Source organism: Chenopodium quinoa, unplaced genomic scaffold (assembly GCF_001683475.1).
Source record: "Chenopodium quinoa cultivar QQ74 unplaced genomic scaffold, ASM168347v1, whole genome shotgun sequence".
Taxonomy (NCBI): domain Eukaryota; kingdom Viridiplantae; phylum Streptophyta; class Magnoliopsida; order Caryophyllales; family Amaranthaceae; genus Chenopodium; species Chenopodium quinoa.
In genome coordinates, this window is record NW_018743574.1 from 2,528,544 (window position 1) to 2,552,080 (window position 23,537).

Genomic DNA, 23,537 nt, shown 5'->3' on the forward strand with positions numbered 1-23,537 from the left:
CAGCTGATGATTTATGTCTCGGATGCTGGCTTCCCCGAAAGGAACGAGGGCAGCCAAAAGGAGGCCCGAAGGTGCAACTACCTTAAGCCATCCACCAGTCGTACAAAAGATGACGACGAGGATGAGGAGGAGAAAGATAGGCAGCCGAGCGCAAAGAAGCCGAAAGGCCTAAGTGCCTCGGCTCAAGGAGACCTGGCCAAAGAAAAAGGGTCGGGAAAAGAAAAGGCTAGCTCATCATATGAGCCGAAAGACTTAGAGAGCCAGCCGAAGAAGAAAAAATCTAGGACCCCTGCTGACATAGACAGCAGGACAGAAAACGAAGAGTCCAGCCCCATGGCAATGGAGCTGGACCAGCAGACGAAACGGTTGAGTTGACCGAAGGAGACGCCAAAAGATGCGTTACAATCGGGCTGGATCTTGATCCGAAAGTCCGCGTTGAGCTCATCCAACTCCTTCGGGACAACCGAGATGTGTTTGCTTTCTCGGCAGCTGATATGCCCGGGATAAGTCCAAACCTCATCTCTCATATACTTAACGTCGACCCAACGTGTCGGCCAGTTAAGCAAAAGGAGCGGAATTACTCCGCAAATAAGAACCGAGACATCGCAGCCAAGGTCAGAAAATTGCTGGATGCAGGCTTCATAGAATCCTCCCAGTATCCAGAATGGCTGGCCAATGTGGTGATTGTTCAGAAGACAAATGGCACCTGGAGAATGTGCGTTGACTTCACGGACCTAAATAAGGCATGTCCGAAGGATTTCTATCCCTCGCCGAGGATCGATCAGCTAGTCGACTCGACAAGTGGCCATGCCTTGCTTAGTTTCATGGACGCATTTTCTAGGTATCATCAGATCTTCATGCACCCCGACGACCGAGCAAAGACGACATTCGTCACGAACGCCGGGGTGTACAATTACAGAATGATGCCCTTCGGATTGAAAAATGCGGGGGCAACGTATCAAAGGCTGGTGGACCAAGTTTTCGCCGAGCAAAAAGGCCGAAACACGGAAGTCTACGTTGACGATTCAATCGTCAAAAGCAAAAAAGATGAAGACCATGTTAGGGACCTGGCGGAAACTTTCGCCACTCTAAGAAAGCACCAAATGAAGCTAAATCCGAAGAAGTGTGTCTTTGGCGTGAAGTCAGGGAAATTCCTTGGGTTCATGGTCAGGAAAAGAGGGATTGATGCCAACCCCGCTAAGGTGCAGGCAGCGCTCGATCTTCCCGAGCCGAAAACAAAAAGGGATGTTCAGCGGCTCACCAGAAGAATGGCAGCCCTCTCGAGGTTCATCTCCAGGGCCTCGAATAAGGGGTTACCTTTCTTCAAGGCCCTAAAACTCCCGAAAACAAAAGAGCTCGTCTGGGAGGACGAGTAGAGAGAAGCCTTCAAGCAGCTTCGGGAGCATCTAGCTCAACTTCCAACACTGGCTAGCTTGGTAGAGGGAGAGTCCCTGTACTTATACGTGGCTGTCAGCCCAGCCACCATCAGTGCAGTGCTGCTCAGGGAAGAAAATAAAACACAACAACCGATCTACTTCGTCATCCATACTCTGACGGATGCCGAGACCTGCTACCCCTTACTTGAAAAAGTTCCTTATGCAGTGGTGGTAGCCGCTCGGAAGTTAAGACCCTATTTTGATTGTCATCAGATAGTGGTTTTGACCGATCAGCCGCTGGAAAAGGTTCTCGGCAAAGTTGAGAAATATGGTAGGCTGGCCAAATGGGCTTTCAAGCTCACAGAGTTCAGCATCAGCTACCAGCCGAGAGCGGCCATAAAGGCCCAAGCTCTGGCAGACTTCCTGGCCGAATGCTCGTACCAGGAGACGCTAGACGATAAAAAGAAAACCTGGACCTTGTTCACGGATGGATCCTCCACCGTGAATGGTTCGGGGGCAGGGGTGATTATAACCTCTCCTGAAGGAAAGTCCTTCGAGTATGCACTAAAATTTTCATTCAAAGCTTCAAACAACGAAGCCGAATATGAGACGACCATTGCCGGCCTAGAATTGTGCATCTCGCTGGAAGCCGAACATGTTTGTCTAAAAACAGACTCTCAGTTAGTTGCATATCAGATTGGTGGAAGTTACGAGCCCAAAGAGCCTTTGATGATATCATACCTTGCCAAGATCAAATCAGTTATTGCAAAGATGAGAACTTTTGAAGTTCAGCTGATCCCAAGGGGTCAGAATGCACAAGCCGATGCACTCTCCAAACTTGCCAGTTCAACTCTCACTGAGCTGAACCGATCTGTTTGTGTAGAAGTGCGCCGAGAAAGAAGTGTCGACGAAGCACCTGAAGTGTGCTGCGTTGACCAGGAACCAAGCTAGATGGATCCCATCCTAGCTTTCAAGCTCCGGGGAGAAATTCTCGAAGACAAAATTCTGGCCTCCAAGTTGAAGCGAACCGGTTCAAGGTTCATTGTCTTCAAGGGGGAACGGCTGAAGAAATCCTTCTCAGCCCCGTTGCTGAAATGCGTGGGGCCAACAGATGCAGATTATATCCTTCGGGAAATCTACCTCGGCATCTGTGGGAACCACATTGGGGGAAGGACCCTAGCCCACAAAGCATTAAGGGCAGGGTACTATTGGCCCACCGTGATCTCAGACGCCAAGGAGCTGGTCAGAAAATGCGAAAAATGTCAAAAATTCGCACCAGTCATCCATCAGCCAGCCGAGGAGCTTCAGCCCGTGCTGAGTTCGCTTCCATTTGCCCAATGAGGGTTGGATATCCTGGGCCCATTTCCGGATGCCGCATACCAGAAAAAGTGGTTGATAGTTGGTGTCTATTACTTCAGTAAATGGATTGAGGCCGAAGCAGCCTCAAACATTACGGAACAAACTATCAGGAAATTTATCTGGCAGAATATCATCACTCGTTTCGGCATCCCGAAAGTGTTTGTCTTTGATCATGGAAGACAATTTGATAATCTGCTGCTGAAGCGTTACACATATCAGTTCGACATCAAACTGGCATATTCAGCGGTATGCCACCCGCAAAGTAACGGATAAGCCGAAGCTGCAAATAAACAGATCCTGAATGCCCTCAAAAAGAGGGTGGAGGATCAAAAGTCCAAGTGGCTGGAGGAGCTCCCAGGAACTCTTTGGTCCCTTCGGACAACCGAAAAGAGGCAACGGGTCATTCGCCCTTTGAATTGGTGTATGGCGCCGAAGTCGTTCTCCCAGTGGAAATTGGCACTGAAAGCCTGCGAGTGCACCACTTCTCGGCCGAGAATGAGCAACTTATGAAGGAATCTCTCGATTTCCTTGACAAAGTAAGAGACTCGGCCCGAGTCAGAATTGCGTACAAGCAGAGAATCAACAAATTTTACAACCGAAAAGTCCAGGAAAGGCCTCTCAAAATTGGAGACCTCGTCCTTCGGAATGCCGCTGCAGTACAGAAAAGCCGAATTCATGGGAAGCTCTCAGCTGCTTGGGAGGGACCCTATGAAATCTATGATAAGCTTCAGCCGGGAACATACCGACTTCGGCAGTTGGATGGAACTCAGCTGAAAAACCACTGGAATGCTGATGTACTTAAAAAATATCATGTGTAAACCCTTCGGGGCAGAACAGTCTTTATAAGTACATTTTGAATTATTAATGAAAGGCCTCCGAGCCGCTATTTTCTACAAAAAGTTGCAATCTTTACTCTTTTATTCTTTCTTTATTCTATCTACTCTTTAAGGGTTTCCTTCGGCCCTGTCCGAAACCTTCGCCCTCAGAGCATCAGGTTTCGGATTGCCGATAAACTCGCCTTTTCGAAGAACACTGGTCTTTCAGCTGGGGTGAAAACCTCAGTAAGGCTTGTTCTATAAGGCATGAGTCCATGGACAAATCTGGGATATTGCCTTAACTGAGCCTTGTATCCCAGATAGCCATTATTTAAAACACTGCCTTCAGCTGGCCCTGTGTTTGAAATATCCATTTTTTCAGATAGACTAGGAAAACAACAAGTGTAGACTGACTCAAAGCAAGGCAATAAGAGGAAAATATCAAATTCGTAGATGAAAGTTATGCTCGGATAACGAGCCACAAACATAAGTGTTCAAACAAAGAGAAAGATAATATCGGCAGCCGCCCACAAGCGGAAAATAACAGCTGCCGAAATACGTACAAAGACAAAAATAAACTGTTTGTACATCAAGGCAAGCTGAAGCAAAAAACAAGGCAAAAAGAGATTCATAAAGCGGCAAGTTTGAAGTTAAGCACATGTCGATCCGCAAGACTCTGAAGACGACTGCCCGATTTCCTATGCTTCAGCCGGAGGGTTAGGCTGGTCAGTAGTGCCTGGACCCTGGGCAGTCTCAGTTCCAGCAGCAGAGAAGGCAGGTTGGGCTCTTGCCTGGGCATCAGCGGCTCCCTGTTTAGCTTCCAGCTCCCTCCGCTCAGCTTCTTCCTCGGCTGCTTCAACCTGTAGGATTTCATGCTCAGCAGGAGTAGGATACTTCATGTGTGGATCCTCGGGATCCTGAACCCAGAGCGCGCACTTATCCCAGTCCAGCGAGGGCTCAGCATGGAGAGCCAGCCTCCGGGCCACCCTAAACCCATTCATGTAACCCATCTCATACTCTTCTTGGGTGTAGAGGCGAACCCGGAGCAGGGCTTCAGCATCAGCCAGCTTCTGGTGACTTTCCTCCAAATCTTTTTTAGATTTTTCTAATTCTTCTGAGAGTTTGGAGGAAGAAGTCTTCTGCTCGTCAAGCTCCAGCTGGACATTTGAAGTTTCGACCTTGGCTTGGGCCAGCTCATCTCCCTTGGCCTTCAGCTGATCTTCCAGACCTTTCAGCTTTTGGTCCTAGTCCTCAGCAGCAGCTTGGGCAGCAGAGAGTTGAGTGTCCCTGGCCTGATGAGCATCTTCAGCAGCCATCCTGCTGGATTCAAGGGCTTCCAGCCTCTGCTCCACCTCCTGGACCTGCCCGGCAGCTTCGGCAGCCACTCGGCGTGAAATGGCTGCCCTGAAGCTAGGAATGTCGAAGGCCCCAAACTCATTGATGAATTTCTCCCCGGCCATTAGAGTAGGGAAGACCTCAGTCTCCATGGCATGGCAGAAGGTCTGAAGGGCTTGGGCAGCCTGCCTTTCATATTCTTCGGCAGCAGCTTGTTTCTCTTCAGCAGCCTGCTGTTTCAGCGCCGCCAACTTTGCCTCTTCCTGGGCGATCTTGGCATCTTCCCAGGCATGCTCCAGCTTGTCCTGGAGGGTGTTTATCAGCTCTACAGTGAGAGTCTGATTGTGCACAACCTGGTTACAGGAGCACGTCAGTAAAAAAAAAAAAAAAAAAAGAAGAAGAAGAAGAGAAAAAGCATAAACGGTTAAGTACCTACATCAGCAAGCGCTGGTTGTCTCTAGAAGGGTCAGGGACCCTTCGGCTGGACTCACCCATTCCAGCAATGGCCTTCAGCGACCACACCCTAGCTCGATCTACCTCGGACATACCAGTAAGGTCGCCAAAGTAGCCCGCAGCTCATTCTCGATTCTGGCCCCAATTACGTTCCCAAACTGGTTCGGGGATTGTGATGCGGGGGGCCGAGAAGCCCAGGTCTCCAAAATTCAGCGTCTGGAATGAGGGAAAGGAAGACGAGGGAACCTCCTGGGCCTTATCCGGCTCAACACTCTTTTCTCCTTCGGTGGAACCGAGCTGGTCCTTGCCAGGGTCAACAAGGATGACCTCTTCTTCCTCCCCTAGCTCGGGTTGACGAATGAAGGCGTCAACCTCCCTCTCAATGTCACCTGAGAAACCTTCAGCAGTGGGTTTTTCAGCAGCTTCATCTTCTCCTTGAACCCCCCCTTTCGGATCAGGAGTTTTCTGGTCCACCTCCATTTCTTGAGTTTTGGGAGGTGGAGGAGGGGTTCGGGGAGGCGGGTTTTCTGGCGGAGGGGGAGCCCTTGGCGAGCCTCTGCCTTCATCAGGCTCCCTTATGTGTATGCCTCCATTACGCATCAGCCCTGCCTGAAATTGACGAGGACCCAACACTGCCCTATCCTCCTCCTCCTCTTGGCCAAGGGCTGTTCGTCCATTTCTTCAGATTCAGACGAAGATGAATCTTCAGGACGAGCAGGAGCTTTCCCTTCTCTCCTTACGCTTCCTTCCTCAAACTGCAGAAATGGGGGGCAGTAAAGGCTTGAGTAAAAACAAGCAAACAACAAAAGCAAAGCAAAAGCTAAGGAGCTTACCGAAACCCTCGGCTGAGCTTCGGCTGCAGAGGTACCCTGCTCGGCAGCACCAGACGTTCCTACACCTCCTTCCAAGGAACTAATCACCCTGGACACGTCTTCGGCTGTCTGAGCAGCCTGTGCTTCCTCGGGTAATAAGGGCCTCAGGGGATCTCGCTTCTACCGCCAAGGCTTCTGCTTGGTATAATCCGCAGCAGCCTCGATCTGAAGGCCCGTTGAATGCAAATACAACGGACGGTCCTTCGGAGATGTGATCGCTAGAGCTCGGTCTAGGATGACCCGTTCAGCGTTCACCCCTAGCCGATTGTAGTCGATACCCGAGGTAGCCTCGCTCAGATCTGAAAGGGCAAAACGAAGGTTAGACTGGGGAATGGAAACCAAAAATAAGCAAAAAATAAATAAAACAAGTCCTCGGCCCTAGCCGAAGATACTTACCACCTCTGTGCTTTCGGCTGAGGCCGACAACCGCCAACATCTTCTTTAGGAAGACGTAATGGTTATCTGGAAGCCATCTGGTTAGGATGAACTTCATTCGGCCGGTCCCCCCAGGATTTTTCTGCTTCCCTAAGAAGCTCATATGCTCATAGCTAGGATGACGAGCGGCATCAGGGTCTTCGGGGCCCAAATCCTGCATGTTCGGATCAGGCCTAGAGAGATAACGGGGAACCCCGAAAAAATGGGGGTGCTTCGGATCAGCGGGAACCCTTACCCAGATCCACTGGCCTCTCCAATCCTTATCCGAAAAATCGTTCGGCCACATAGTCAAATATTGTGGATGGCTCTCGATTCGCCACCAGCCAGGCCCATGGTGACCGTATACGCTCTGGGTGTTCTGCACCAGCTGGTGCATCCTTCAGAAACAGTGTAAGTTCGGTTCAACGGCAAAAAACCGACATACCTAGAGATAGGTCATCACCCGCCGAATACTAACAGGCGTTAACTGGCACAGGGAGATCCTGTACTTGATTAGAATGTCCCTGACGAAGGGATCTAGAGGGAACCGAAGCCCATACTGCAGCTGCCGAGTATACACCCCTATGTACCAGGTGGGGGACGATGAATTCTGTTAGTCGGCGAAGGCATTCGGCACCAGTACCCATCCTCCTCGAAAATGCCGTAGTGCAACTCTATTTGTTCGGCAAACCGATAGGCGTCGGCGTGCCTAACCCACTATGAGTAAGGGGCATTTTTTACCATAGCCCGCTGGGCTTCGACATTTGGCCACTCAGCATGCCCTGGGAGCAAGTCCTAGATCACATCAGACAAATCTTCTACCTGCTCTGCATCATCGGCCCCGGCGTCTTGCTGGGGTGGCGCGGCATTCAGAGGGACGGCCGGAATCCCCCTTTCCGGGTCTTCCTCGACTCGTTCCCCATTCCAAACATCGGCACGGTCCCGGGGGTCCCTAGCTTGACCCCGCCGTCCAGGTTGACGCCCTCTTCCTCGAGCCATAGTATAATTCGAAAGAGATAAGTGGGGAAAAGGGGAGTTCTTTCAAAAATTCAAGAAAATCAAGGAAAATTCGAAGAAATTTACCTTTAAATGGGTCGAAATGCGCCGATTAATTCAGTCGAAGCAATAGATTCAAATGCCGATCTTTAGTTCGGGGATATTGCGCGAAGTTTTCAAAGCGAAATATGGTGTTTCTGTGGAAATTCGAGTGTGAATTGGTGAAAAAATGAGGAGAGAGAGAACAAATCCGGCCTTATAGTTCCAGAAAAAGGAATTTCGAAGGTCGAAATGATTAATTCCTCTTAAAAACCTCCTTTAGTAACCGTTAAACACACTTCCTTCCAATTAACTGCCCATTATCCGTTCAACTTCCCACTAATTATCCTAATTACAATTATTTCGTTAATGACTGTTTAAAATTTAAATCTTTTGATTTAATTAAATCATTTACTTCCTTCCATTTTTATTGGATTCAAACCCGACCCGTCATCCTTCCAAATCGGGTTTGGGGGGCAAGTTGTTTGGGGTCCAATTAAGCCAAATTGGCCTAGTCATTAAATGATCCAATATTTCAAGGTCAAGGCCCAAGCCTCCATTAAGCCAAGTCATCATAAGGTCAAGCGGCCCAAATTGTCATGGTCAGCCCATGATTAGGTCCGGCCCAGTCATTCTCTTCCCTTTGTCATGCTAAGGTATAAAAGCCTTCCATTTCACCATTTATGATTCATTCACAATAAAAGCCTCAAGCATTAACTCTCTTGCATAGCTTTTCTCTCTAAACACTGTTTGACTTCGGCATCGGAGGGGTCTTCCTCGGATCTACCCTCAAGGCCAGTTTACGTGTGCTTGCTGTGCAGGAAACCTTCGGCAAGGTCCCATTGTTTTCACCCGAAACAGAGGGTATAATACTTATCCTCTTGAATAACTTTTCAGCTCAGTTGGAGACATCCTCTTTGATGTTGAGTATTGTACATGATCCTTTAAAGGAATAGAGGATACTTAACAATACCGAAGCATCCCACGCATTCCCATAGCCAAACGACTATGTTTATTGAAAACATAACAAAACAAAACAAAGTAAAAAAAAGTATCCTACTTACAGTGCTATGGAGCTACGCTCGATAATATGCCATATAAATCGACTATGTTAGTATACTGGCTTACAATGCTATCATGCTATGGAGCTGTGCCCGATAATATTCCATATAAACCAACTATGTTAGTATAGTGGCAATTTTGCAAATATGAGAGCTAGAATATATTATTTTAATATTTACATGCTTCTCTCTCCTCCCCTCCAAAAGCAATTCCTTTTTTCTTCTACCCTCCCAAAGCATTTCTGCTCTCTCCTTTACACAACCACCGTTGCAGGACTGCCTTTGGGGTATAATTTGGTCGGCCGGCCGAAAAACACCCTAGTTGCAAAGCATGTAAGTTGGGGTTGTACTAACCATTTTGGAAAAAGGAATTTGCTCGTGTAGTGGTGTTAATGGCCGTGGTGGTGGTGCTTATGGTCTTGCGATGGTGTTAATAGTTGTGATGGTGGTGCCAATGGTCTTGATGTGGTCATGGTAGTAGTGCTAATGGTCATGTGTTGAATGCAAAGGGGTTGAAGCTAAGAAAATAAAAAATAAGTTAAGAAAATATAAAAATACCCTTTATATTAACATGTTTTGTTAATATGACATATTAACAAGTATTTTCTTCTTGCAAGTTGCATCCAAGCATTGATTGTAACAAGTACTCGTAGCTAAAAAGCTGTGAATGACAAAAAGACTAGCAACATTGAAGTGTGACAAGATTTTGTCTCACATTTTCACTATTCACAAGTTGAAGAGAGAAAAAAAACACACACACAAGCACGTAAAACTAGCTGATGCAAATGATCAACATCAAGCTTCATAGCTTTCTCAATAGAACATCCAAATCCTAGATACACGCTAATTTTAAGTGCAACAATTAAAAAGCATAAAGATCAGTTGAATTTACATGCATAGCTTCTCTAGCCTTGAGCTCGAAACCAGGCACCCCAAGAACCAAAACCAGGATTGGATATAACTAAACCTTTACCATTAAATTACAAGTTAGACCTAAAATTTATCATAGCTTCCGATTTGGCAAGCTACACTCTGAAGCTAGATCATAACCAAAATCAGATTTTATACAACATTGGCTCAAGATACACAAAAAACCCAACCTAATTAAGCAAGGCCATACCAGTTAAAAATGTGCTGATGTGCTTATGAAAACCCCAAACCATGACTCATTCTATCTCATCTCCTTCCTCTTCCTTCCCAAAATCTTGACAAAGTTTCAGCACTAAATTTCCCAAAACTAAAAATCCTTCATGCCAACAGTAAATTATTCTGTAGTGCATTCAAGTGTTAAAGCTCTTCCACCTGAACTGATACTCCACAGCTACACCGTTTTGTTCGAGTCATGCTATCCTCATCAAAACTCTCATCATCTGTCAAAAAGACATGTTCGTGATTTTGCAAGTGCATTTTGTCTGAGTCATGAATCTTAGCTCCACGGACATTATCTCGGTGAGGCACAGTACTTTCATTCACATTTGCAGAAGCAGCACATGAAGATTTATTCCGAGTCTTCAAGGGTTCAGTAACAGTTTTTGATTCCACATTGCTCAAATAAGTATTGTTCAATCTTTGTCGAACAACCATAGATGATAGAAGTTGGTACCACCGAGAAAGTGCCTGCCTCTCCTCCCTCTTCCTTTCTTCCTCCTCTCTTCGCTGCTCCTCTTCTGCATATGCCTGCCAACCTATATATTTAGTGACCAATACTAGCAAAAGAATTAAATACGATGAAAGTGTCACTGTTACCTCTAAAACTGTTTCTCTAAATTCTGTGCAGACCACAATGCCTTCATATACAGGTATTGACCGTCCATTTCGAAATTCAAATCCAACCATGGCAGGAGCAAAATTGATCCCGAGTCTCTTCACAACAGGAACCAACCTTGGAAACCGCAGATGCACAGTGCCAGGAGGGAGGCACTTCTCAGACCAAACATCCACTTGACCACGCTCATTCTACAAGCAGAGGAATAGAGACTAAGTACAAACCATAAATCCAAGAAAACCAGATGACTCGTCCAGCCAACCCATAAAATCAAGCATTTTTGCAAACATCGAAAACAAAAAAGGATGAAAAAACTCAAAATTAAACTATAAAAAATCATACACCACAAAATCTGTAAAAATACACACATTCCCACCTTGGGCACAATTCCATTTACAGCAGGAGGCAAACACAACGGTTCAGTTTGCCACTTTCCAAACAGAGAAACAACTTCATCTGACCCACCCTCGCAGAGATCTTCTACTTCAATAGTTTGTCCTCTACGATTCTTAGAGCTACTCTTCACCACCTTTCAGAAAAAAGAAAGAACTTGTCAAAAAATACCGCAAAGTCCAAAAATTATGATATTGCAAATTTACCATAAAATTATAAAATAATACCTTTGCAGGAAGCTCACTTTCCTTTACTTGCAGCCCCTCACGGAGCCATCTTTCTTTTGTGCGGAGTACTTGAACGCAAGTTCGAGGATAAACAGCGTGACCAGAACAGAAACCAAGTACCGGACCTCTTGGATGCAAAATCTGATACTTTGTAAGCCATTTTTCAATAGCGTACAGTGGATGAGTTCTATAAGCCTGCATTAGCAAACCACGTTGTCCAAAAGGGACAAAACAATGTGAGCATACATTTAGCAAATGTAAATGGCCAACAACATCAATCACAGTCACGATACCTGTTGACTTGTGGGAAGAGGTTCAGTTAATGCCCTCGTTGCCAACTCCATGTCCTCAAGACTGCTCCTACTGTCAACCAAATCTGTTGACTTCATATCTTTGTGATGCACAGGGACCATTCCACCAGTTGCACGAGACTCCAACTGCTTCAATGGCGCTAACACAGCATCCCACCATTCTAAGTAAATTCTTTTTGGGGATATTTTGTACCATTTTTCACAGTACCTGCACTACAAACATACGCGTTTAAAATTCATAAGTGCCTAATTGAAGATTTTACTTACAATTCCACTTTCTCAACAGTTAGTTGTCACTCAATACTTTAAACAAATATAAAAATAAAATAAAAAAAGAGCTTGCGAACTCTCTTCATCATTATAAATGAACCGAAATTAACTGTTACATACACCGTATTAAATATGAGATCAAACAATAATGAAAACGAAGAATGGAATGAATTCCAAGGTTAAATATCACCCTCTTTTATGGCTCAATCAGTCACAAAGCTAACTGATTCACTAAAAAATAAAAATAGCTTATTTTTACAAGTAGTGACAAGCTTTAATGAAACACGCACTTGATTGATGATTCCAAACCCAGAATTAAGTTATAAAAAATCCAACAGGATCCATAGGTTTTCCATCTTTAAACTAAATATTCAACATTCATATAAGCTTTATCCAGAAAAGGTTGCACATAATTAAGGTATAAAATGAAGAATCAAAGACAAATAAGCCCAGCTGCATAAGTCAGAATCAGAAATCACCCATAACAAAATTGAAAGTTATTTTTATAGAGAGACAACCTGCGCGTGACATCTTTAGCCCCATGGCCTGCAAAGGCAACAACATAACTCAAAGACTTCTTGCATGCAGTAACCGCAGCCTCTACCTTCAGCTCTCCATCAACTATAGAATTAACAGCATCAATATGGACCCACTTTCCAGTCATATTTTCACCAGAGCAATAGACCTCTGCCCAATGTAATGGAGCTCCTACTTTTCTTGAACCAATTGCAGTAGATATAGCATGGGAGGATGAAGGAGATTCTTCAGTGATTCTCTTTATTCTTTTAAAGGGAGAAAGGGAAGCTAATGGACTAGTGGGTGAACCACTAGTAGATGCTTCAGGTTTCCTTTCGGGAGCTACCAGTGCTGTGGCGGACATAGCCATTTGCAACTGCATCTCAAATTCCAAGTCTCCTTTCTTCCTTGGGCACTTGTCCTCCTCAGAAGCGTTCTGTGTCTCATTAATGGGTAGATCTGACTTTATCAACTGATTAGAAGCAAGTGAATCTTTAACTTCGATATTTGTTGGCAAGCGTCCATTCTTAGCTTCAGAAACTGAGGTAACAGAAGTGATGTGGATATTTCCATGGGAAGCAGATGATTTTGTAGAACTTGTCCCTGTGCTCATTTTACTAACCATAAGTGTTGAAGAGTTAAAAATATCTTTTCTCTCCCTGCTGCTTGCATTATATGATTGCTCATTTTCATCAACTTCTGGTTTCAAGGAAGTTACATCCAACACTGACACAAACCTGGAAAACAGAACTTCATTGAGAAAAAAATCATATTCCCTGAGGACCTGAGGTACCATTATTCCTAAAACTCATGCACAGGTTGCACAAGCAAATCTTTTTTAAGCTTCTTTCATTGTTTTGGTTAAATTTTTTAGATTGGAGACAATACAGTGACAAAAGATAAAATGTACTTCATATGAGGATATGCACAGTTAAATGCATAGCACAATTTTTAAAAATGCAGATATAAGGAAAAAAAAAAGGACAATACTACACATAGCTCATTGAAGTCACCTTGTTGTAAGATTTAGAGCTCTAAATAATGATACAGACAGCGCTGCAACCTGTGACAAAACTCCAGTTAAAGGATATGCATGGAAGCTCATGAAGAAAAGATTAATAGCATACACATCGTTATACTTTCAACCAAACTCAAGACTAAGACTAAAACCAAACAGCAAGCACTACAATGACTGATGATATACTCTCCAACCAGTACAACCCAATTCATATTTGTCAGTTGCATACTCAGTAACAAGTATAAACATGCGATATTCTGTCACAACAATGTTAAGATCTACAGTAACAAAAAATGGAATTGATGGTTCATTGGCAAGTATATCAGCCCATTCATTCCAATTTCATGCTCACAGCATCTATCATGTCACAAACAAAATAAGAAATATAATTACAACTAAAATGAGCCAACTAAGTCTCTTAAGATGTAAGAACCTCTTCAGGACTCCCTCCTTGTGCTTCAAGAGCGTATGCTAGAGCTGATTGAAAAGGTTTTTCTGCACTGCTGGGGCTTTTCACTTTGAAATTCTGATGAAACTGCAAAAATTTATCAGGAGAATCAATGAAAGTCTACAGCATAGGATGAGTAGCAAATAGTTGAAAGCATAAACATGTCATTTACCCAAGAGACAAGAGGAGTCAAAGCATTAGCAGTAAGTTTGGCAACTTCTGATAACTTCAGTAAGTGTGGTGGTAAAAGTGATAGTAAAGAAGCCTGCCACAACAATCAATTTCAAAAATCAGGTACAAGGACCAAGAGTAACAGAAAGCTATAGCAAGCATTATGCAAAGTATAGAGATGTGAAAAAGAAGAAAAACTTTTTCTGCAAGATAGATAAGTTCCTTGGAAGCTATTGTTGATGTGTGTTGACTGTGTTCTAGTTTCTACACTTCTACTTATGAAAATCTTCAAAGTAAAAAAAAAAAGGGAAGCAATTTTTTTTTCTTTTTTTTTTTTTTATTTGGTGTGAAAGAGAGGGGCAGGCCCCATAAAATAGTTATTTTCCTTCTTCCTATGGATCTATTAAAAACATACTCTTTCCTCGCTCATTTTTCAGTGTTACAGTGGTAGGGATAAGACTGCATACATGGGAACTTCCCTAGACCCAGCATAAGTCAAGATTAGATAGAATTCATTGAATCCTCCTAGCGAATTCAGCCTTCTTTTAATTTATTAGCTCCTTCAGACAAGAAGCAAGCTATCCATTGAGGGAGAAGACTGAGATTCAACTTAGTTAGTAAGCCAATATAGATTTTTGACCTAAACGGCTTCCAATACTTGGGAGATTTTGAAAATAGATTCAACCTTTTCATCATCAATTCTAGTGTACAAATTATCTAAGAAAGTAGGTGCGATATATCAACAAGATAGGAAGAGGTCTGTCTAATGCACATGACACTGTGAGAGACAAACACAGCCGCAAAGTTTTTTTTTTTGTTTGCAGCGGAGAGAGACAGAAGAACATCTTTCCCTGATCATAAGCAGTCTTCAAACGACTACATCCATCCAATTCTTACATTCTCTTGAGATTATATCTTCATATCTCTCACATTATATTCTACAAGTTTGACATCCCTACGACCCTACTTAAGTACTTAGTCATAAATCCCATGTTACACCACATAGCAATTTTTTTCCCATCAACTTATTGGTATCTAAATTTCAAACACCCATAATATATATGTAGCTTTCACAGCTAACTTTAAGCATTTACTGAGTAATATACTCCTACTTCCTTATATAATAAATTTATGACAAAGTCACATCGCTGAGTGTTTAATTATGCTTTGGATAATGCTTAATATCACTACTTTTAGCTTCCCTATACTACTCTAATTGTTCATTGAGCCTCAAGTACCCATGTAACAGTTCATTTAGGGCCAAAATCAATATTTTTTTCTTAAAATAGCCAATTTGGACACCAATACACATGCCCATACTAGAACACGAGTACCCAAATCCGAGTAACATACAACTATACACAGTGGCGGACCCACGTGTAGTCATAGTGGGTCCGCGGACCACCTATTATTTTATAAAAAAAAAAAAAAACACTATGTATTAAGGATTTAGCTTGCAGCCTAGTGGTTTTTTTCCCATCCTACCACTCATGAGACGTGGGTTCAAATCCCATTACTCACAATTTTTTTTTTTTTTGCTTTAGGATGAAAACATAAGTCAGAACCCCAATTCCCCCAAATTAAAACCCTAAGTCCCAAACTCACCTAAATCGAAATCCCCAAACTCCAGCAACCCCGTCGCCGTTCACCGCCTCACCGGCCGTTTTTCTTGCTCCTTCTCACCGTCGCGGCGTCCTATTAGCGGCGTTGAGGCGTAGCGTGAGAAGACTGAGAACAGAGCAGCGTGAGACTTAGTTCAGTCCACTGCCCGCAACCGCAGCAAAACCACTGGCCAGCAACCCCGTCGCCGACCTCGCCAGCAACTTCAGTCGTCTGTCCCGGCGTCCCGCAACCGCAGCAAGGCTCTGCTCAGGCGTGAGTGTGAGGTCTTCATTCCGTACTCCGTGAATTCAATTTTGTTTTGAGGTTAGTTTTAAACTTTTAATTTACATAATTACATTGCAAATTGATTAGATTCTATATCAAATCATCAGTTTAAATGTTTAATTATCAAAATTATCAGATTATATGTATATCACGATTCACGAATTTACTGTATGAGTTGTTTTTTTTTTTTTTTTTGGTGAAATTTCTTGATTTTATTAGAGCTTGATTATTTGTATGACTTTATTAGAGCTTGAATCTTATGACTTGATTATCGTCACTTGATTATCTGTATGATTTTATTAGAGGTTGAATGTTGTGATTTGTGAATGTGAGTTGTGGCCGATATTTGACCATTTGAGCCCTATTATTTTATAGTATTATTTCTGTTTAATTGATAAATGATAATAGTTGTCCAACTTGCTTATTAGCTATTGAGAATGGTGATTGCTAATTTGGAGATTTGGGGTTGAAGGATGGATTGAAATTGAGGTTAATGAGCGTTCTTTTGATAATATTATTAGTTTTATTAACTTTGAGAGAACCCTACCTTCTTGTATGATTTATCTAATTCAACATTTAACTTCAATTTCAGAATGAAAAGAAAAACAACTCGAGATATTTCAAGTTTTTTTACTAAAAAAGTGCGTACTCTAAATCCTCCTCCTCCACAAAATGATACTCCTCCTCCACAAAATGATACTCCTCCTCCACAAAATGATTTACCCTTTCAAGAAAGTGAACCAAGTTCTCCTTTACATCATGCTAGTGAACAACATTCTTCCCCATCTCACAATTTCCCTCAAAATGAAGATGGGCAATCTTTTCCCCAAGGTGGTTCGGATCCTAGTGCTCAAATTGGTGAAGGAAGGTTAAGTGCACTTGATATTATTAATCTTCCACAAGACCCCGGGAAAAGAAGAAGGATGTGTGATTTTCATCCCGATGATAGGGATTTAGTGCGGAGAACATACATTCAAAGAAAGCCATGTCAACCTAAAGATCATGTGTTTCCTCAAACACTTTTTGGGCCGAAAAAACGTCGATTTAATGTTAATTGGTTTGATACTTGGCCAACATGGCTTGAGTATAGTGTTGAGAAAGATGCTGCCTTTTGTTTCATTTGCTATCTATTTAAGGATGGTAACACAGCGGGAGTGGATGCTTTTGTTAATGGAGGTTTCAGACGTTGGAATAGAAGAGACACAATTGTAAAGCATGTTGGTGGACACAAGAGTGCTCACAATAATGCTGTGATTGCTATGAACTTTTTCATGAATCAAATGAGTAGCATTGCCACCGCTTTATCAAAACAAACAGCGGAAACCATGAGTGCCTATCGTAAGAGATTAGAAGCTTCAATTGAAACCATTAAATGGCTATTGTTCCAAGGGTTGCCTTTTCGTGGTCATGATGAAAAGGAAAGTTCATTGTCTAGAGGTAACTTTCTTTCGTTATTAACTCTTCTTTCAAACCATGATCCTGAGTATTCCAAAGTTGTTTTTAAAATGGCCCCTGGTAATTGTCAACTTACTTCTCCAAGTGTCCAAAAAGATATAATCAATGCTTGTGCTAAAGAAACAACTAAAGCAATATTGGAAGAACTTGATGGTGGATTTTTTGCTATTCTTGCTGATGAATCTGCCGATGTTTCCGATAAGGAACAAATGGCACTTTGTTTGAGATTTGTTAATAAAAAGGGGGAAGTGTGTGAGCGTTTTCTTGGTATTGTGCATGTTCCTGATACTAGTTCTTTGACTCTCAAAGCTGCTATTGAGTCATTACTCATGGAACACTCTTTAACTTTCTCTCAAGTTCGAGGTCAGGGTTATGATGGGGCAAGTAATATGCAAGGTTCAATCAATGGCCTTAAAACTCTAATTTTGAATGAATGTTCTCAAGCATACTTTGTTCATTGCTTTGCTCACCAACTTCAATTGACACAAGTTGCTCTTGCTAAGAAAAACTCAGATTGTGGTTGGCTTTTTATTGATGTACTTGCACCTCTCTTGAACTTTGTGGGAGGTTCACCTAAGAGGAGACAATTTCTTCGAGAAAAACAACGTCAAGGGGTTGTAGAAGCATTGTCCTTGGGTGAAATTGAATTGGGAACTGGTTTAAATCAAGAACGTGGCTTATGTAGACCTTGTGATACTCGTTGGGGATCTCATTTTAAAACCATTTTGAATGTGCTTGATTTATATCCTTCAATACTTTTGTCACTTGATTCCATTGCAGAAGTATCTGATACACTTGATTCGAATAAAGCACAATCTATTACACACTTGTTGATGTCATTTGATTTTGTGTTTGTGGCACACTTGATGGTTGATATATTTGGAATTACAAATGCGTTGAATGTGGCATTGCAAAAACATGATCAAGATATTGTAAATGCAATGGTCATGGTTGATGTAACCAAGACTAATTTGCAAAAATTGAGAGATGAAGGATGGGATTCACATATGGAAAAAGTCACTTCTTTTATGGCTAAATATGGCATTGAGGTTCCAAACATGGAGGGGCGATATGTGGTTCCTGGGAGAAGAATGTATAGAGGTAAAGGTCCACAAGTGACTAATCTTCATCATTTTAGAGTTGAAGTTTTTCTAAGTGTCATTGATCTTCAATTACAAGAACTTGAAAATTGATTTCCCGAGGTAAGTAAGGAATTACTTGTGTGTATGTCTTGCTTTAATCCTGCAAATCGATTTCATTCTTTTGACAAAAGAAAGTTAGTTCAACTTGCCAAATTTTATCCCGATGAATTTTCAAGCTCTGAGTTATTATTTTTTGAACATTCACTTGAAAATTTTATTGTTGATGTTCGAAATGATGAGAGATTTTGGAATTTGAAAAGTCTAAGTGAACTTTCTACGAAACTTGTTGAGACGGGAAAGTTTGAAACTCATGATCGAGTCTACTTACTTTTGAAGTTAGTGTTGATTCTTCCTGTTGCAACGGCAAGTGTAGAAAGAGTATTTTCCGGAATGACGCAAGTGAAAGATAAATTGCGTAATAGCATGGGAGATCAAATGTTGAATGATTGTTTGATTACTTATTTAGAAAGAGATTTGTTTTTGAATGTTAGCATGGATGATATTGTAAATCGTTATCAAAATATGAAAACTCGTCGAGAGCAATTGTAATAAAATTAATAATTTTTTAGTTGTAATACGAATTTGCATTACTTTATGAAATGAACTTTTTTATGTAATTTTTTTTTTGTTCATTATACAAGCTTTGACTTTTTTTTGATACTTTATGCGGTCGATGGACGATGATGGGACCACCTATTAATCAAATCCTGGATCCGCCACTGACTATACAAGTAGTTAACTTCTTCATCATCTAAAGGGGCAAGAGTTAACAACCCATTCATAACTTCATTATAGCAATAAACCAATATTATCACCTGAATAAGAGGATCATCACAGGCAGCATCAATTAACCGCCCTCTTGCAATCAAACAAAGCAAATGAACCTTATGCACAAGCTCTGCAAATTCCTGAAAATTCAAACATCACCAACAATATTTTACAACAAAAAAACAAAAACAAAAAAAACAAAAAAAAAAAAAAAACCAAAATTGCATAAAATTCAAGGGAAATAAGACTTTAAAAAACAAGAATTCACCTTGTCTTCAGCAGTAGCTCTTCGAATACGCTTCTTTTTCGGCGATTCAGGCAAAGCGTCAAATTCAATGGTAACCCCATTATTTTGATTAACACTATTAACATTATTGTTGTTAGGACATGAAGAAGATGGAATGCAACCTTCTTCCCAATCGGCTTCATCGTCTTGAATTTGAGGGTTTGATTTTTCGTCATTTTTGTCGGAATTTTGACGGAATTTGAGAGGTTGATTATCCCTAATGATATCTACACTCTGGAATTTGGATTTTCCGGTGTTTTTCTTCCGTTTAGTGGTGGATTTATCCATTCCCGCCACAATTATGGTAAAATCCCCAAATTTGAATAAACCCTAATTTTTGTTACCAGAATTGCAGATTTGCAGTTGGTTTATGTCAGTTTGTGTGTTTCAGGGTTTAGCGCAATATTTTTTGTTTGGTGTATGAACAGACCCTTGCACTTCCCCCATTCTCCGATCCCTGCTACACATGTTTTATTTACTATTACTCAGAGCAAGTACTACCTCCGTTATATATTATTTGCAACGATTAAATATTTTTTCTCTCTATTTTATGTCAAATCGTTGCAAATAATATGTAACGGGGGTAGTATTTGATTTTTGATAAATTGAAATTACTACGGAGTAGCAATTAATTAACAAACCAAACTTATTTTAGTATAAATATGTAGTATAATACTTCATATTACATACAAGTATCTTTTATAAATCATTTAATTTTAATTTAGAGGTTATTTAATTCACCTTATTTTTACTTATCTTGATCTGATCTGATTGTCTGATTTGACCAAACTTTGATCTGACAAGTACGATAATTTAAAAAGAAGTAAAAGGTTGGCATATGTATGAATCACTTTGACTAATTTTAATGATTTATTGTTTGTTGAACAAAAATATAGTTACGTACTCCGTAAGATTTTACTACGTACTTCGTATTAGATTCGTCAAATTTTAATGAAGCTAAACAATCCGTGGTAACACCATGGGTCCACTTTCACCAATAAAAATCCAACACTCAACAAATCACAATAATCTTACCGACTTACCTCATTATTCAATTTCCCTACTCTATTTATTTACACCTTCCCCACTTCACTTTCCATTTTTATCACTCCACAGCCCAGTGCCCACTCCACTTCACTCACTGAAATTACCATAATGCCCTCACCGCACCACCACCTTCTCCTCCTCCTCCTTTCTCTCTCCACCTTCCTCCACCACTCTCTCTCCTTCTCAACTCCCTTCCTTTCCATTTGCAAAGCCACTCAATACCCTCTCACGTGCCAATCCACCCTCCTCGACTCCAACCCGAACACGACCCGTAACATAAACCCGACCCATAGCATCCAAACCACGCTTTCACTTTCATCCCACCACGTCCAAACCGCCCAATCATTGGTCCATGACATACTCCGTACATTCCCTAACCATCATAACCGTACACTAGCCTCGCGTACGTGCCTTGATTACCTCACTCTCTCCTCCTACCGTACACGTATTTCTTCCAATGCCCTCACGTCACGTGATACTCTTCATGATGCACGTGCATGGGCTAGCGCCGCATTAACTTACCAGTATGACTGCTGGTCTGAGCTTTCTTACGTCAATGGGACGCGCGTGGTTGACAAAACGATGTCGTTTTTGAACTCTACTCTCATGCAGACGACTAGTAACGCTCTTAGTTTACTTCACGCGCTGATCAACTATGGGGATGATATGAAGTCGTGGCGTCCTCCTTCGACGGAGCGTAGCGGGTTTTGGGAGAGAGGTAGTGGGTCCGGGTCGGGTCTTGGGTTTGGGTTAGGGAGAGTGGAGTTGAGGGGAAGGGTAAATGTGACGGTTTGTAAGGAAGGAAAGGCGCGTGGGTGTTACGCGCGAGTGCAAGAGGCGGTGAACGAGGCACCAGCGTGGTTGAAGGCGAAGGGGAAGGATAAATTTGTAATTTACATAAAGGAAGGAGTGTATAAGGAGAATGTGATGGTGCCCTTAGAGAAGAAGAATTTGGTGTTTTTTGGTGATGGGAAGGGTAAAACGGTCATTACAGGGTCAGTAAATACAGGGATTATGGGGATTAGTACGTATAACACAGCTACTGTTGGTAAGTCTATTCGTGTTCTTTAATGCATTACTACTAAATTAAGTCGATATTGTTACTTAGATGTTGTTGATTGTTTTTTGTTGATTAAAACTTAATTTTACTTATTTACTAGTAATGTCATTTCTTATTTCATACGGAGTAGTTATGCAAGAATTGATCAATTGAATGTGTTACTCTTATAGTTTTGTATATGTATTGCCTCTCGAAATAAGGAGGGAGACTCTAACCAACCGAGCTATCCGCCTATGTAGTACTCCGTACATAGAAGTATTGTACTGGACGAGTATAATTGAATACCTGATAGTGTATGTAATGCTACTACTAGCTTGCTCCTTTGGTCAATTGGTTATGGGCTTATTCATAACTAGGGAACAGGGATTGAAAGTTATAAACATTAGATAAAGTAGTTTAAATGCATTAATAAATTCAAAAGGACAAAGAATTAGCTAGAAGAGGATCACATAGTCAAAAAGTGTTGAAAATACAAAATAGGTGGCATCTTATAGGACATCAATCCGTAACAAAAGCTAAAAGGTAAGGTTAATTATGCTTTCCTGTCCTTTTCAATTAATTATGTTTGAATTTTCAAAATTTTTGTAACAACTAACAAGTGATTTTTGATGAACTTATTTTAGTTGTAAATTGAATATCGATGGCCCTTATGTTTGTGTAGGTGTTAAAGGAGACGGGTTCATGGCGAGTGGGATAACATTCCAGAACACGGCAGGCCCAAACGCACACCAAGCAGTAGCATTCCGATCAGACAGTGATTTTTCCCTTGTCGAAGATTGTGAGTTCTTAGGCAACCAAGACACCCTTTATGCACACTCCCTTAGACAAGTTTACAGATCATGCAGCATGGAGGGCAATGTGGACTTTATATTTGGCAATGCAGCTGCCATCTTCCAAGATTGCACCATCCTAGTCAGGCCGCGCCAAGTGGACCCCTCAAAGGGTGAGAACAATGCCATCACAGCTCAAGGGAGGACGGACCCTGCTGAGGCTACAGGGTTTGTGTTCCTTGGATGTCACATTAGCGGAACCAATGAGTACATGAAGTTATGGCAACAAAATCCCAAGGTCCACAAGAATTACCTTGGGAGGCCTTGGAAGATGTACTCGAGGACAATGTTCATACAATGTACAATGGATGGTCTTATATCGCCTGAGGGATGGATGCCGTTCAGGGAAGACTTTGCATTGTCTACCCTTTACTATGGGGAGTTTGGGAATAAGGGACCAGGAGCTGATGTGTCTAAGCGCGTTAAGTGGAGTAGCAGGATTCCTGAAGTGCACCTCAGTGCTTATTCTGCTCAAAATTTTATACAGGCTCATGAATGGAGTTCTAGCTTCTGATTCCTCGCATGAGGAAAAATGAACTAGTTGGTACTCAGCGTACTCCTATATATTACTTGTATCATCAATTGACCGATGCATATAGATTGGAGATGCTATGTACACACCAATATGAGTACTCAGATATGAAAAAAGATTACATTATGATCAATATATGAGCTCAAAGTTCTTGTATGAGTGCTTGTTATCAGATTTTAGTATCGTAATTTAGTCCTGCAAATTAACTACAAGGCAAGTATTTCAATTCCCTGCTCTGATTTAAGTGACTTCCTTTTAAGGTATGCAAAATCATGGTTCAGTATGTAACAATATCAATGGATGGGTGTTCATATAATCACATTGTCACGATTCTCATCTTCGTGACAATGTTACACATAAGGCTAGTGAAGCATGACTGTGATAGTGCACTTTGCTCCAGTGCTATGTATGATCATTTATTGGAAGGCACCACAAGGTTCATTTACGGATAGTTTTTTCAAAGGTATGCTCATCTTCTCTAACGGTATGTTGAACATTTTCATTCATTGCTAAATGTGGAGGATCATTATAAAAATGAGATCAATTGAATTAGCTAGCAATTTCCTACTGTGATTTTGATGTACTGAAAAAGTGATAATGATTGTTACCTAGAATATAGACCTTTGTAGTAAGGGATTGTTTTGCACATAAAGTACTCAAGATTTAGACAGCTTAAACCTGTTTCTATGAG

General features: G+C 41.8%; 2 protein-coding genes across 2 annotated transcripts; one reads left to right on the forward strand and one right to left on the reverse strand.

Moving 5' to 3' along the window:
- Positions 1-9,487: 9,487 nt before the first annotated feature.
- Positions 9,488-19,853, reverse strand: LOC110682014 (DNA repair protein RAD4-like). Its single transcript, XM_021858218.1, has 11 exons — positions 19,360-19,853; positions 19,139-19,231; positions 13,841-13,933; positions 13,654-13,755; positions 13,216-13,265; positions 12,205-12,939; positions 11,399-11,624; positions 11,106-11,300; positions 10,862-11,014; positions 10,467-10,676; positions 9,488-10,397 (listed from the first exon to the last, which is right to left on the reverse strand). Exons 1-11 carry the CDS (start codon positions 19,663-19,665, stop codon positions 10,008-10,010), a joined length of 2,553 nt encoding a protein of 850 aa, XP_021713910.1. The 5' UTR covers positions 19,666-19,853; the 3' UTR covers positions 9,488-10,007.
- A 526-nt stretch (positions 19,854-20,379) lies between these two features.
- LOC110682016 (probable pectinesterase/pectinesterase inhibitor 51) lies at positions 20,380-23,002 on the forward strand. The gene is made up of 2 exons (XM_021858220.1): positions 20,380-21,472; positions 22,146-23,002. The coding sequence occupies exons 1-2, from the start codon at positions 20,533-20,535 to the stop codon at positions 22,826-22,828; spliced, it is 1,623 nt and encodes a 540-aa protein (XP_021713912.1). The 5' UTR covers positions 20,380-20,532; the 3' UTR covers positions 22,829-23,002.
- The last annotated feature ends 535 nt before the right edge of the window (positions 23,003-23,537 follow it).